The sequence below is a fragment of the Kwoniella shandongensis genome, chromosome 8, assembly GCF_008629635.2.
Source record: "Kwoniella shandongensis chromosome 8, complete sequence".
NCBI classification, from domain to species: Eukaryota; Fungi; Basidiomycota; class Tremellomycetes; order Tremellales; family Cryptococcaceae; genus Kwoniella; species Kwoniella shandongensis.
Genome location: NC_089294.1, coordinates 938,483 through 952,874, shown reverse-complemented (window position 1 = coordinate 952,874; position 14,392 = coordinate 938,483). Strand labels below are relative to the sequence as shown.

The 14,392-nt window shown below is 49.2% G+C and overlaps 5 protein-coding genes across 5 annotated transcripts; 2 read left to right on the top strand and 3 right to left on the bottom strand.

Moving 5' to 3' along the window:
* Positions 1 to 397: 397 nt before the first annotated feature.
* On the bottom strand, positions 398 to 3,824 carry CI109_104801 (uncharacterized protein; the record flags this gene model as incomplete). Its single annotated transcript, XM_032008004.1, has 3 exons — positions 398 to 458; positions 524 to 2,887; positions 2,941 to 3,824. 3 exons carry the CDS (start codon positions 3,822 to 3,824, stop codon positions 398 to 400), a joined length of 3,309 nt encoding a protein of 1,102 aa, XP_031857725.1.
* Positions 3,825 to 6,013: 2,189 nt separating this feature from the next.
* Positions 6,014 to 8,851, top strand: CI109_104800 (UV damage endonuclease UvdE; the record flags this gene model as incomplete). Its single annotated transcript, XM_032008003.1, has 11 exons — positions 6,014 to 6,719; positions 6,793 to 6,956; positions 7,023 to 7,039; positions 7,096 to 7,246; positions 7,316 to 7,428; positions 7,494 to 7,611; positions 7,661 to 7,729; positions 7,818 to 8,039; positions 8,102 to 8,133; positions 8,188 to 8,277; positions 8,356 to 8,851. 11 exons carry the CDS (start codon positions 6,014 to 6,016, stop codon positions 8,849 to 8,851), a joined length of 2,178 nt encoding a protein of 725 aa, XP_031857724.1.
* Positions 8,852 to 9,561: 710 nt separating this feature from the next.
* Positions 9,562 to 10,531, bottom strand: CI109_104799 (40S ribosomal protein S27; the record flags this gene model as incomplete). Its single annotated transcript, XM_065967564.1, has 4 exons — positions 9,562 to 9,587; positions 9,690 to 9,784; positions 9,932 to 10,059; positions 10,529 to 10,531. 4 exons carry the CDS (start codon positions 10,529 to 10,531, stop codon positions 9,562 to 9,564), a joined length of 252 nt encoding a protein of 83 aa, XP_065823636.1.
* A 670-nt stretch (positions 10,532 to 11,201) lies between these two features.
* Positions 11,202 to 13,382, bottom strand: CI109_104798 (uncharacterized protein; the record flags this gene model as incomplete). The annotated part of the gene is made up of 5 exons (XM_032008002.2): positions 11,202 to 11,345; positions 11,404 to 11,672; positions 11,740 to 12,205; positions 12,284 to 13,156; positions 13,233 to 13,382. The coding sequence occupies 5 exons, from the start codon at positions 13,380 to 13,382 to the stop codon at positions 11,202 to 11,204; spliced, it is 1,902 nt and encodes a 633-aa protein (XP_031857723.2).
* A 307-nt stretch (positions 13,383 to 13,689) lies between these two features.
* CI109_104797 (mitochondrial import inner membrane translocase subunit TIM13) lies at positions 13,690 to 14,306 on the top strand (the record flags this gene model as incomplete). The annotated part of the gene is made up of 5 exons (XM_032008001.1): positions 13,690 to 13,729; positions 13,795 to 13,841; positions 13,971 to 14,018; positions 14,084 to 14,137; positions 14,196 to 14,306. 5 exons carry the CDS (start codon positions 13,690 to 13,692, stop codon positions 14,304 to 14,306), a joined length of 300 nt encoding a protein of 99 aa, XP_031857722.1.
* Positions 14,307 to 14,392: the final 86 nt, after the last annotated feature.

Sequence of the window (14,392 nt, the reverse complement as noted above, 5' to 3'; positions counted from 1 at the left end):
AACAACAATGTTCATAATCATCTAAAATCAACATGTACCTATGTCAAATAGTATCGGTTCTGGCGAAAAATGCTTCTAGCCTCCCTCTCTATGGAACATTTGATGATTGACTTGCAACCGTTTCTTTTAGTGATCCAAATCTCGATTAGGAATGTATGTTATTCAATGCATTGATCCTATCCATGATTTTGGTATCTATCTACTGATACTCCCTTGTGCGCTCATTAATCTAATTGTCCAGAATTGATTTGTGAATGGCATTCTAACTAATACTTTTGGAACTGAACGTCAAAATTATACAAGATTAAATAGAACCAAGAACAAGGTCCATCCGTCCTTCCTCTACCTCTGACTCTACCCACATGAATCCCTTGCCCAGACCGTCACCATCGCCCATTTACAGTGCGTGGGGCGAACCTTCCAAAGCGAATTGTGGACTTCTCATCCTATCTGACACTCTGAGAAAGACAGAACAAACATTAGCCATTGTACTCCGACTTGACATGATTGCTGATCTACTCACTCGATAGTCACTCGTCCGACCTCCTTCTCCTGAGGAGGTTCGTATCCGAAACTCATCGGATCAGACCTTCTTTGATCCCTCGCACTTCTCTCCACGATCCTGATGACAGTGACATCGCCCAAACTTCTCATAGGTGGTACACCCCACAATTCCAATTCTCGCGCATCGAAATGTAACCAACTAGGCAGATTGCCTCCTCCCTCGACTTCGGCTCGGTAGGTCGAAGGTGGGTTGGAAGACCAGGTCGCTGCGCTGAGAGAAACGGTAGGAGGTGGGATGATCTGAGGATGAATAGAGAAGGTCTCATTGGCAATGGCTTGAACTCGTCCGTCATTACCACCCGTTGTTCCAGCGTTAGGTCGCATACCTGGAACGTTGTGATTGCCTGAACCGGATCCCGATCCGGCGGTGTTTGTCCGTCGATGTCGGATGAAACTGCCAACCTGGGGCAGAGGCGGTGACATCGGGTGAGATTCTCTGAAAGGTACCGCTCGGATAGTCGATGATCGAGCTGTCGCTTCAGAAGGAACACTCGAAGTCCGATTGGCAGCAACGTCCACCTCCTGTTCAAGATTGGGCGAGCCAAAGTAGATTGCTGAATTGGGGTATCCTAATCCAGGATTCGTGGTCGCCTCACTTGGCGCATAGATGGTAGATCGTCTAGCCATATCCGGTTCCGCATCCTCAAACATGCTGACCCTGTTACCCTCCTCTGCTATGGCTTCTCTCGACTTCTCGCTCGGAGGAGCATGCAATGGCCCTCTTGCGCTTCGCTCCCTGCCATCTTTCAATCGAGGGTTCGTTCGAGAATCTTGTCGTTGCGGTCGTCGAGTTTCGAAAGATTGTCGTTCAGCCATCGCCACCACTGCTGGGCCTTCAACAGATAATCCATCTTCGTCATCGGTGTCCGTCGATCTGAATCCACCTGTGGCTGATTCACCGAATCGACTCAAACCACTTGGACCGGCTGGGAAACTGCTGGAACGAGACTGGAACATTGAGCCTGAACCCATGAGCGAGTTGGATCCGAATCCAGACGACTGCATGCTGTCCCTACCGTGACCTTCTTGCGAAGAGTGGAACTCGCTGAAAGAGGAATGCGATCCCGCCTCGTCAAGATTGGTCAATCTGGCAAGAGCGCTAGGAGACTGATGTCGAGGATATCGAGGAGTGAAGTTTGGTCTTGGTCGAGGAATGCTTTCCGCCGTCGAAATTCGGTTCCCACCTCCCACAGCACCGAGACTAGCAACGTCATCACCTTCGTCTACGCCATTTTCTCCTGAAGACCATTGGAAAGATCCCTTAGACTCCCAACTCGCTCGAGAAGATTCCGAGATGAAGGAAGCTGTGAAAGAAGATGCGTCTTGGGATGGTCGTTCGACGGGATCGTTGATGCCGATGACATCAGGATATCCGATGAATGATCGAGAAGACGATGTGGGGATCTGAGGTGAGAGGATGGCTGGCTTCTCATTCTCGTCATCCTTCGCGCTCCATCCAAAGATACCCTTGAAAGCATCGAGTCGGTGAGGCTTCTCGTTGGCGCTGACAGCGAGAGTCGCATCGGTACTAAGTGAAGGGTTACGTTGGTGTCCGTTGCCAGAGGCGAGGTTGAGACCTGAGAACCGGGCGATCTCGCCCAAGAGGTTGCGAGGCGGATCGAGCGTGTTGCTCTTCCTGAATGGATCTTGGTGATTGACAGGCGAAGTGGCAACGAAACTGTCGGCGTCGTCGTCATCTTTCTTCTCGTTGGTTTTCTTAGCCTTTCGACGTCGACAGCAGCAGAAGACCAGGATGAGGATCATGGTAACGAGGAGCAGTAGACCAAGACAGACTCCCATAGCGATTTTGGCAGCTCGCGAAATACCTTTCCCTGATCCTGTCGTACCGTTGGTTGAAGTGGGGACAGGTGCACTGTCGGTGGTGGGATCCGACTCGGTGATACCAGCCAGAGTGACAAAAAGGGATGTGGTAGCTGCAATTTCTCCCATGGCCGCTTCGAAGATCACTTGGACTTGGTTGTAATGAGGAGTGGCGGGCGTCACTCCTACGATAGTACGGTTGTTCGTGTAAAAGGTCAACCATTTCGCAGCATCGGTAGGATGCACAGTCGCGTTGACGACGGCAGTCTTGTCAACGAGGTAGTTGGAGAGATCGAAGCTATAAGTCTGAGACGGAGTAGCTGTGCCGTTGGGAAGAGCGAAAGTGGAGAAGAAGTACGGCACAATGTCGATTCCGAGCCAGGTCGTAAGTGACAGAGTGTTCGAGGTGTTGGTGGGAGCGATGTTGAGAGGGACCGACAATGAGTTGATCGTACCATTCTGGTACTGGTCGGGTACAGTGCCAGAAATGACGTTGGTAGCGCTGAAGAGACACAAATTGTCAGCGTGCCCGCTTCAGTGGGGAGAGTCACTTACCTGTCGAGAGCCAACCAGTTGTAGTCATTGTTCGCCAAGCTAATCGTCACGTCATCCTTTGTCACCTGGTTACCCCCTATGAGAATCCCCTCCAGATCCACTGTGTAATCCAGCTTTGCCTTCGCCATCGTTCTGGCGTTTGTCAGGTTCTGACCTCTTGCCATTTCGATCCCTTCTCCTTGTCCGATTTCAATGACGAAACTGGTCTGAGCTCCTGTATAGCCCCAGAAATCGGTTCCGGTCGCAACAATGGTGTAACTTCCTTCTCCGGGTGCGACACCTGTGAAAGTGAAAGTCTGGTTGTCGAAATGTAACCAGTCCGGGAGACCGACTGATCCTCTCAAGTGAGCAGCAGCAAAGAGTTGTCCATTGGTTGGTTGCTTTCGAGAGATTCGGAAAGTTTCGGTTTGAAAACCTAATGAGAATGACCAGTAAGGTGGGATAGATACACCAGTGCCGCCAGGAAGGATGGTAGCTGATGAAATGGCGTGGAGGTTAGGTCGCTTGATCTGGGTGTAAAAGGACTGATGGACTCCAGGAACGGTGAAGTTGGTGACGATGAGAGTGAAGCTGGACGTCGTTGATCCTGTCCCATCGGTCGCGGTGAGAATGATTTCCTCCTCTCCCGCATCAGAAGCGGCGGGTGTACCGTGGAATGAAAGACTGGGTGCATCCCACGACAACCATGTGGGAAGGGCTGATGTAGTGTAGGTGATATCGGAGGTGGCGGAGGAGTTGAAGGTCGCGGCGAGCAGGTCGAAGACGTATTCCGTGCCTATTCGCGCTACGGGAGGTTGCTGTTCCGCCAGAGGGAAGTTGAGATTGGGCGCTGCCCTAATGAGAGGGAATGCCGCTAGGGCGAGAAGGGAAGGTAAGATGAGCATGGCGGGTGGAGTGAAGGCCTAGTCAGGCCGAGCTCTTTATGCGTGATCGATAATGTGTCTGTGTCGTTGTATGATATTGATGTGATTGAATCTGTGTAATTGCCTTGTATGATTGCTTCCCTTGCGTGGTGATGTCGATGTTGGCGACTGTGCTCGATGTGTAGCTGAGCTGATGTCTGTCTGATATGTTATTGTGAACTCTCTCGAAGAGTATGAGAACAGTCAATGTCCTATGTCCTTCCTATTGCTAATATCCCTTGTCCCACGTCTTGATCTTCAAGACTTCTCTTCTCTTCCTTCTCGAAATACGATCAGACGATGTGGTGTGGGTGTAAGTGTGTCCGCGTGTCCGTGTCTAACGGTGAAAGAGCGATGGTATGGGATCCGATATCAAATCGACCCAACGGTTGGTGGTTTATTGAAACGAGTAGTGAATGGTTCGTAACGACGAAAACGAACAAGAGATGGAAAGTGATAAAATGAAAGTGACAAAGTAACGAAGGTACCGGGTACGGGTGAAATGAAATCTCACGTCGGGGAAAGGGAGATTGATTCTGCTCAACAGATGGGGTAGGTGAGAAAGACGATTGAGAATGAGAGTGAGTGAAGGGAAGATGAGTACGAGTAACGAATAACCCTTAATGATTTCTCACACGAACAGAAGAACTCGGTCGTCACTTTCTTGGTCTGTACCATGTGAGTGCGTAAACCTCTGCAACTGAAAATCAATCAATCAATCGACTGACCGACGCGTGTGATATAACCGAGCGTGAGCATGAGCATGTCAACAAATGGACAAATACCGTAGACCAGGGCACAGTATACGAGATATCGAGGAACATTGCGTGGGCTCACTAGGAGGGAGAGGGAAGAGCAGAACAGAGAGATCAAGGAGAAAAAAGAGTATGCGAGGTGTGAAAAGATAAAGGCAGACGCGTCCGAACTACTCGTAATCAATTACCACAACAGGTAAAAAAAACACAGTCGCGGTGAAACACCACAAGATGGGTTGTCGCCCTGAAACGTGAAAGTAGTCAAGTCAGTCACGTATCAATCCTATCCTCGTTTTGTTGCCTTGCTGCCAACTATTTCATGGAGGGGATATAAGGACCTGTACATCTACATGACCAGTGGTCGAACTTTGTACAGATTCGTCTGTGTACCGATATGTCTGCAGAAACCTTCTTGCTAAGCATTCAAATGGTTGTATGAGCTGATCTGATGGACTGCAATCTCCTATGATTAGACATCCACGCGACACGACTTCTCACTTTCGCTTCCGCACAACCTGTCCTGAATGTGCTCGATTCCTTGTGTCCGCGTCTTCGTGGCTATCACAAGTGCAACGTGCCTTTCCACAGTGTCACGCATGAGGTACACCGCCATTGCGATCCCATCATGTTCAACCATGATACTTTGGTCTTACTGACAGCCTGAAACCAGTATCTGCGATGACTTTGGAGTGCATAGCAATGCGGACGGTCATATAGATGTCGCGACAAAAGCCCATAACCACGTCTACCTCTACCCGCTCAGATGGACCACTGCACGCTATGCTTTTTGAACGCATTGTGCGCGGGGATAGGCAATGCGTTTCAGAGCTCGAAACCTGTCTATTGTACAGCTCTGTGACATCTGATGGTGCTTGTGACCTACCAACATTCGACCAGCCCACACTGCGTCTCGAAAGTGTTGTCCACTTCGTCGTGCACATAGACACGTAGCGTGCATATGGAGACCCATACGACCTTTCCGCTGAACGCGAGCCCATGCTATGAACGACCACAATTGCGCTTACGTAACTGCTTCGTATCTTATAGATATGTGGAGACCCACGTCCGGTGACGTACCTCGATAGAAATCCTCGATCGCCGCCGGTTCATTACTGCTATGAGATGCGATGAAGATGGATAAGTTTTCGAAGTGGAGTGTAAAGCATGAAGAGGTGTCAACGCGACTAGTTTATATCCCGCTCTCCTTGTCTTCTCTTCTTCACCTTACAGAAAAGAAGACTTTGCTTAGCTCCTATCGTTGATCGTATGTCTTTGCTTTGTTTGAAACGATCGATAACACACTTTTCAAGATCGACAGCGGTTACAACAATAACAACAACAACAAATCGTTCCTTTTCACTTGGACTACCGAGCTCGTATCATTCCTCTTCCTCGCTTTTTGGTGCTGCGTTCACGATGCCCCCTCGAAAGACACGATCTACGATGGCCGTGGTGATTCCGCCCAAAGCTGCCGACCTCCATACGGCAGTCAAATCAGAAGAGACCATCGCACCACCTCACCATACTTTGATCGATGCTATCGAACATATCCCCTTAGCTCCTCAGCCAATCTCAACCAGAAACGACGATTCCGAATCGGACGAAGCTCTCACACCTATCTCATCCTCACCGTCTGCAATCGATAAGCAAGAAGCTGAAGCAGCCGTGGACGCTGCGACAGAACGAGTATTGAGTAAACGAAAGCGATCAACAAAGAAAGATGTCTCGTACGTTGAGAACGATCATGATGAAGAAGCAGGGGGAGAAGATGGAGGATATGAGATGTCGGAGCTTTCGGAGTTGTCAGAACCTGAGAGTGTGGTCAAGACACCGGTGAAGAAGAAGACTACGCCAAAGAAGAAGGCAGCTTCGGGAGGGAAGAAGGCAGCGAAAGTCACTCCCAAGAAGGAACAGGAAGACGATGACGGTGATGCTGAAGAAGGAGAGGAAAAGCCGAAAAAGGTCAAGAAGCCTACACCGAAGAAATCCAGAATAGCAGTGGACGAACCGGAATTTGATGAGGACGGTAATGAGATTGTGAAGAAGAAGAGAAAAGTAAAAGTTTATCCGAAGAAGGTGTACGAGATTCCAGATGTCGAGAGAAAGACAACGACCTTCAAAGGTGGGTCACTACCTCTTCTTCTACCAGTCACGCAGTTGGATCGCTGACGAGTATCAATGAAATGGTTGTATAGGCCGACTTGGTTATGCGTGTCTCAATACGGTGCTCAGAGGCACAAAGCCGGATAGTATATTCTGTTCGAGGACTTGTCGTATTGCCAGTATAGAAGAAGAAGGGATGGAGTTGCCAAAGGGCTTGGCACTACTGAATGTGCGAGATCTGAAGACGATGATTCAGGTGAGTAACCCTTGTTGGCTTCGGACCAAGTAGCGGAGAGCACATAGAGCTGACGCTCCGTCGCAGTGGAACGAAGACAACAAGTGGGTTGCGACCAAAGCAGGTGGGAATGTTCGAGTCACGCTGACCACATCAGTAGAATCCGATTCATGCGAATGTCTTCTGAGATGTTCCCCTTTGCGTCACATGCGAAATACGGATACGACCTCTCTTTCGCCGATGAGGGGCTGAAAGAGGCCGGAGCGCTGGCGAAGAAGTATGGCCATCGATTGACCATGCATCCAGGGCAGGTATGTCGAACTCCTCTTGTATGAGACACCTTCTAAGGAAACGCTGATAACATTGTCACCATCCAATAGTTCACCCAAATTGGCTCGCCTAAAGATGGTGTGGTGGAAGCATCAATTCGAGAGCTAAATTATCAGTGTGAGATCATGGACCGAATGGAGATTGGTATCGACGGTGTGATGATGTGAGCGATTCACCACGAGCGTCTGCAATCGTTTTGCGGTATCTGCTGACACTTCCTGCGTGTAGCATTCACATGGGCGGTATCTACGGTGACAAAGAAAGCACACTTGCGAGATTTAAGGAGAACTATACAACACGTCTTAGCGAAAACGTCAAAAAGAGATTGGTGCTCGAGAACGACGAGGTGGGTTCTGGCTTATTTATCCTGCTACGTTGCTGATCCGTGAAATTAGATCTGCTACAATGTCGACGACATATTTCCCCTTTGCGACGAACTTAACATCCCAATAATCTTTGACTATGTGAGTAAGAACCTGTGTATTCCTGCCACGCCACGCTACAAGGTATATCAAACTGATGAATAATGCTCGTTTGTCGTTCGATCTACAGCACCACGATTGGATCTACCCGTCTGCCGAACCACCATCCGTCTTGATTCCCAAAATTGCTGAAATATGGAAAAGACGAGGTATACCGATGAAGCAGCATCTGTCGGAACCTCGTCCCGGAGCCGAAAGTGTAATGGAACGAAGAGCGCATGCCGATAGATGTAAAGCTCTACCTGCAGATTTACCGGACGACGTGGATCTTATGATTGAGGCAAAGGATAAGGTGAGTACAGTCAGATGTGAATTGGATTGGTAGAGGGGAAAACTGACAGATACGATGGATAGGAACAAGCCGTGTTTGAACTGTATAGAATATAGTGAGTTAGCATCTGGATAGCATTCGAAGGCGTATTGCTGACTCCCGTCTGTAGCGGCCTCGAGGATGTCATTCACGACAATTTGCGTCCGCCAGACCCCAATCCTGGAATGCATACAAAGGGTCGTAAGAGCAGCTTGAAGAAGTGAGTGGTACTATCTTCATTCGGTCATTATATGGGACATCATTGCTGACTGTACCTTACTGTTTTTTTCGTTCTTAGGAAGACCAAAGAAACTGGCGAAGTCGATTCTGAAGGCGAAGCTATAAATCTGTCCGACATTGAGAAAGAAGGTGATGGCGGTGTAGGCGACGAGAGTGTGATCAAGGGCAAGAAGGTAGTTGGGGCGCGAAATGATGCGGGGATGGAGGTCGACGGGGAAGAAGGATTAGTTCATCAGGAAGGGAAAGAAAAGGCTAGGGTTAGTGCGCCGAAGGGGAGAAAGAGGAAGTCGGATGTATTGACTACGAATACGCAAGAAGGGGAGAAGGCGGAGGATGTGAAAGTGGAAGGGGAGGTGGAGACGCCTTCTAAACCCAAAGCGAAAAGGGGAAGGAAGAGCGCTGCTGCTATCGTGAAAGAGGAAGCAGCAGTCAATGCGGAGAATGGACAAGAGGAGAACAAGGAGAACCTAGCTGTTGTAGAGGAGGCAGAAGCGGTGGAAGGTAAGAAACCAATCAAGAAGAAGGGAAGAGCTAGTAAGGCCAAAGAAGTCTAGACAGGAATAGTCAATTCAATATCAATCTGTAGCTCTTAGTATCATAATATGCATATCAGTAGATTGCAACGCAGCTATTTTGCATCAGCGAAGATCAGTGTCATGCGAAGTCTTCTTCGACAGAATACATCGTGTTTGGTGAGTGAATCGATTTCCGGCACATGAAAGAACTTGCAAGGCAGGCGATTGAACCAAACTCTCATGGTTCCGCCCTGCAGCATATAGTCTTAACAGCAGAAGCAGAAACAGACCGATCGTAATGATCTCCATTGCACTCTTGTCGTAATGTCCAGTAGGCCAAATTCAACAGAGTCGGAACAAGCGATACGTCTCAACATCGAATTCGATCCCATCCCAACAACAACAACCCTGCGAGATGCACGAGCTTTCACCCCAAAGCCCGACACATTCCGCCGATGGGTGGAGCAAAGGCTCATAACCAACCAACCAACCAACCAACCAACCAGTCAGCCAGCCAACCGACCTCTCCCAAAGACTCTCAGACGAACCACAACCATATGCGTCACACCCGGGTGCCACTGCCACTGCCACTGCCAAACCCACAACCGTTGTGCGTGATAAGATGACATGGGAAAAAAGGGGGCATGCTAAAAAGAACCGAATCTGAAATCCACCTCCCATCCTTCCTATTGAATTTCCGGGTCCGTCTCACTCCTCTCCTCTCCTCTGCGATTCACTTGATTTCAAATTTAGTTCTTTCGTCGGAAAGAGCAGCCTACGCAAAAGGAAGAAAAGGATATCAGCGTCCAGTTCCATTCCGTGACTAACTCCATGAGGATGCAACAGAAGCTAATAGTAGATCAAACACTGCACTCACCCTCGGTCAACTTGGCCTTACCACCGGTGGGTTGGCAAAGAGCGGTGGCGCATCCTTGGCACTGAACGACGGTAGAGGCGTGAGAGAAGACGGTGCTGTAGGTGGGAATAGTGTATGACGAGGCGAGGCAAGGCGAAGATATAAAATCGGTTTTGCATTGTGAGGAAAGGAGATGATGGAAAGGACAACCAACAGTCAGTATGGAGCACACTCCGATAAACACTGCGTTGCACGCCACTCACGTGATGGCGAAACAACCAGGGCACTTGACGTCCATGAAGAAAGAGTTGGGCTCGGGGACAACCTTCTTGAGCTTGTGGGTTCGGGCCTGGACGTCGGCGGGTCGGTTAAGGAGATCGATGGCGAGAGTCTATGAGGAGGGAGGTGATGTGTTAGTGACATTGTCCCGATGTATTCTTTGTGCGAAAATGCAATCTCAAACGAGCCGAGTCTGTTTAGTTTAACAGAAAGTGGAATGTGGTATGCAGGCGATCGGACATGGTAGAGACGTGGGACGATGACACCAGACGGCGTGATGGTGGGGTATATCGACACCAAGGACGATATGTGTAAGATCGGTTGATTCTCCATTTAGAGAACAAGACCGCACAAGCGATCTTGTCCCCGCCCAACACGCAAGCCTCATGATCGAAAATCCTCTCATCCCTTCCATCCTCCTATGTAGCCCACCGCACTATGCACTCGATCATAACCACATTCTCCTCTCCAATCCAACGCTTGTCATACACTCCTCCCTATTCCATTATCCCATCCGATTTACCCAACCTCTCTGCCTATTGGAGAAAACCTTCACACGACCTTTTGGGTCCTAAACTCACCATTTTGAATTAGTTTTTTTGGTTGTGGTCGAATAGAAGTTTCAGAGATCGATTCGTATGGATGTATGCAAGATGTCAAACTAATGGACGGTCTTGCAAAGAAGTTGTTTTTATTTGAAAGAGGATGAAGGTGTATGAAGGGTGGTGGCAACAGGATTGAGTGAGTCAAAGGTGCACGAATAAGTGTCGAAGTAGACGATCTGGTAGCGAACTGTCTGGTGTCAGAGGGCAGGCAGACTGACTGGCCACCACCAAAGGAGCACTGACCGTAGCAAAACTGAACCAGCGAATCGTGGTGCTGCATTGCCCAGACACCACACCACACCACACACCACACCGCACACCACCACACCACACGGGTCACTGGGACTAAGTTACCATACAAAAACGCAATTAAGGGTAAGTTGAACCACCGAGAGAAAACCCCGTGTGGCACATCCTTTCATAGAAGCGTCACCGTACAGACTCGGTGGAGGGAAATTAACTCCGATTGAGACAAAGCTTATATCCGATACTGACGACTGCAAGGTGGATACAGGTCATGCTGGAGTGCAATAACAGCGTATCGAGATCAATTGCCCATTCGTCATAACACGATACACATCCATCTGTGTCAATGATCACGCACAGATACATACATACACAATCATGCAAGTACCTCATATCTAACACTCTACTTGAGCGAGACTACACCCCGAGAACCAACAGCAACATCGGCTGCACGACCGTTACTGACCAACTTCTTGTGACTTGCCAATTGTCGTTTACGTTCAGTCGAGAATGTCTCCTTGTGCGATTTCTTCTCAGCTCGTCGGGCCTACAACGCCGGGGCAAAACATCAGTACTATATCACGATGATCTCATATCAAACTCACCTGTCTCTCCGACTTGACAGCCGCTTTCCTCGCCTTTCGCTCCTCTGCACTCTCACCCTTCTGTCTAGCAACGGTCACCCTTGGTCCTCCTTCTCTCTCCGTCTCGGACCCAGAATCATCCTCATCATTTTCCTCGTCATCGTCGGAGTTGTCGTCAGCTTGAGTGGCTGTCGCTGCTTGTCGTGCAGCTGCTTCGGCTCGAGCTTTGGTCTGTGCGGCCGTTCTCGTTCGAATCACAGCGGGGTGGTTCTCGGTATTAGTGTATGTGGCTGCGGTTGAAATCGTGTCAGAATTACAATCTTGAGGACGAGGAGTTCCCGTCTGCATCGTACTCACACAATATCGTCTCGACATCCCATTTCGCCTCCTCTTCTTGAGCTATTCTTTCTTTCTCCTCTTTTCTCCCCTTCTTATCCTTTTCCTTTCCACTTCCTCTATTCTCTCTCTCGATCGCCAGGATCTTTCTCCTGTTCTCCTCCGCTTCCTCGCCATCACCTCCACCATCAATTGCCGCTCTGAGAACTTGCAGCTTCTCCGGTCCGGTCATCGCTGTGCCTCCCAAGGCAGGTCGATATTTCCTACCGACGACTTCGTAGTTCTCAAGGAAATCATCCATGATAGCGTCGAAATCGTCTCGTGAAAGTTCGGGAGCTCCGGCGGTGCTCGCTCGTGAAGCGTGGGACATGAGTGACATCTTCGAAGAGACGGAGAAGTTGGAAGCGGCGACAGACGCTGTGTCATCGTCGGAAAAGTCTTCGTATTCCTCCTCTTCCTCGTCGTCGTATTCATAGTCTCGCTCGATCTACAAAGAGGACATTTGTAGTCAGCCATACGTTCTTTCTCTCACACTTCCCGATTCATGAATTGGGCGGTGACTCACCTTGTCGAATCGGTCGTCGAGATCTCTCAGACCTTGGGTCCTGAACATACTCGAACTGCTCATACTCATACCTGTAGCGTCGGACGGTCCTCGCTTCCCTCTTCTCTTCTTTCCGCCCATGACCATCATATCTCCAAGGTTACTCGCGAGCGAACCGACCGTATCTGCCATCTCTGATCGTTCCTCTGGGTCGATCTCCGAAACCTCTTCAGGTAGGTTCGATTGTTGTTGTTTGAACGCCTTGAATCGGTCTTCCCACGTTTCCTCCTTTCCTTCGGCACTCTCTTCATTTTGTTGTCCAGGAGCTCTAGGTTTTCCATGTTCGTCGACACCCCATTCTCTGAACTCCCATGGGACTTCTTCCTCCCCATCTCTCTCACCATCATGGACCAACTCGTCGAACCATCCTTCCTCGTCACCTTCATCGTCGACGAATGCGTCGTCCTCCAGAGCTTCCAACACCTGTCTCAAATGCGGATCCATATCAGGTTGCAAACCTTGCAATTCCCTCGGAACAGCTTCTCCTCTCGCTCTAGCATCATCGACTGAGATTTCGTTCTTGCTGGGAAGCACGTCGGCAGGAAGGACATTGTTGAACATATCGTCGACTCCATCGTCCCTCGCTTTTCCTTTACCTTTCGAAAGTGTCTTCATCCCTTTGGCGATACCTGATCCTCGAGGTCCGGCAATCAACACCGAGTCGAAAACAGCAGAGCTTCCAGCTCCACCGCCCGCCCCGACAGGTTTGAGATGTTGCATGTAATCGTAGGAAGAGTCATCGTAGGTGATTCCGTACAGAGCGGCTTCACCTTCGTTAGGTCGAATAGCAGATTTGTCAACTTGGCCTTCCAAATCGGCTAGAGTAATCTCGGCCTGAGATGAAGAAACACAGACGTCAGATATATGCCTGCATGTATATGTATACATGATCCGGATACGCTAGACTCACCTTACGAGCCGCATCGTTACCCCTCGAGACGGCTTTGAAAACCCTCTGACTAGCTTCGGGATCGTTGATCAACGGATCCTGTTGAGATCGATGAACCAGCTGGAAATGCTGGGCACCAGGTTGTCTGAACGCTGATTTCTTGGGTGGCATGGTGTTACTAAGCGTATAGATTGGTATCGTATAGTATTGATTGATTTGTTGATGTAGTACGATGATGAAGGTTTTGACATACTCTGCAAGTTGCAAGTTACCAGTCAGGTCCCTCCACTTCGCATTTTTGGAAATTTTGATTCCGTCGGGACTGAAGCAGAACGTTCGCCGCTAGGTGTAGATTCGATGGACATCTTTCAAGACTTTTCCACTATCATCATACTGGTATCTTGCATCTCATCAATTCCAACTTGCCTCCTCTCATACTTGATCAACGGACAGTAAAACCTCAAACTCGAACTACAAGATGTCTTCTCTCTTCGGCTCCGGCGCCTCTTCCTCTTCGGGTGGGTGACATTATACTTCACTTGCAATACGCTGTAATGACTGCTGACTCTGCCTCGATGAACAGACATGACCGCTCGAAAGGACCAGATGAAGCAGCAAATCCAACAAGAGGTGGGTGTCTGCGAACTGATGCTGTTGAGATACACGTGGTGCTCTGATCACGAGCGGGCTCGACACAATTCAACCAATCGATATTGACTAGATTTGAGAAGTTCTCGCTAACCCCCTTTCGTTCCACAGCTCGCTATTGCCAACGCTCAACAGCTTATCAACAAGATCAACGAGAACGTGCGTGTTAACTTAGCTGTGTGCTACTATCTTTGACTCGCTAGCTGACAATCACTATGTTGTAGTGTTTCGCCAAATGCGTCACTAAGCCTTCCACATCCCTCACTTCTTCGCAAGAGGTACGTTCGACCGCCCTTTCGCTTGATCGAGCTTGTACTGATTCTATTTCTATCGCAGTCATGCCTCTCACAATGTATGACCCTTTACATGGCGGCATTCGACCAGGTTTCTCGATCATACGTTGCTAGGATAACGAAGGAGCGAGGAACGGCCGGCCTTGGTCTTTAAGCTACGAGTAGTTAAGTAGATTCCGGTGGAATGGAAGAATGTAGCTTTTGCAATAGACGGGAGGGAAAAGTAGTCCAGGCGAGCCA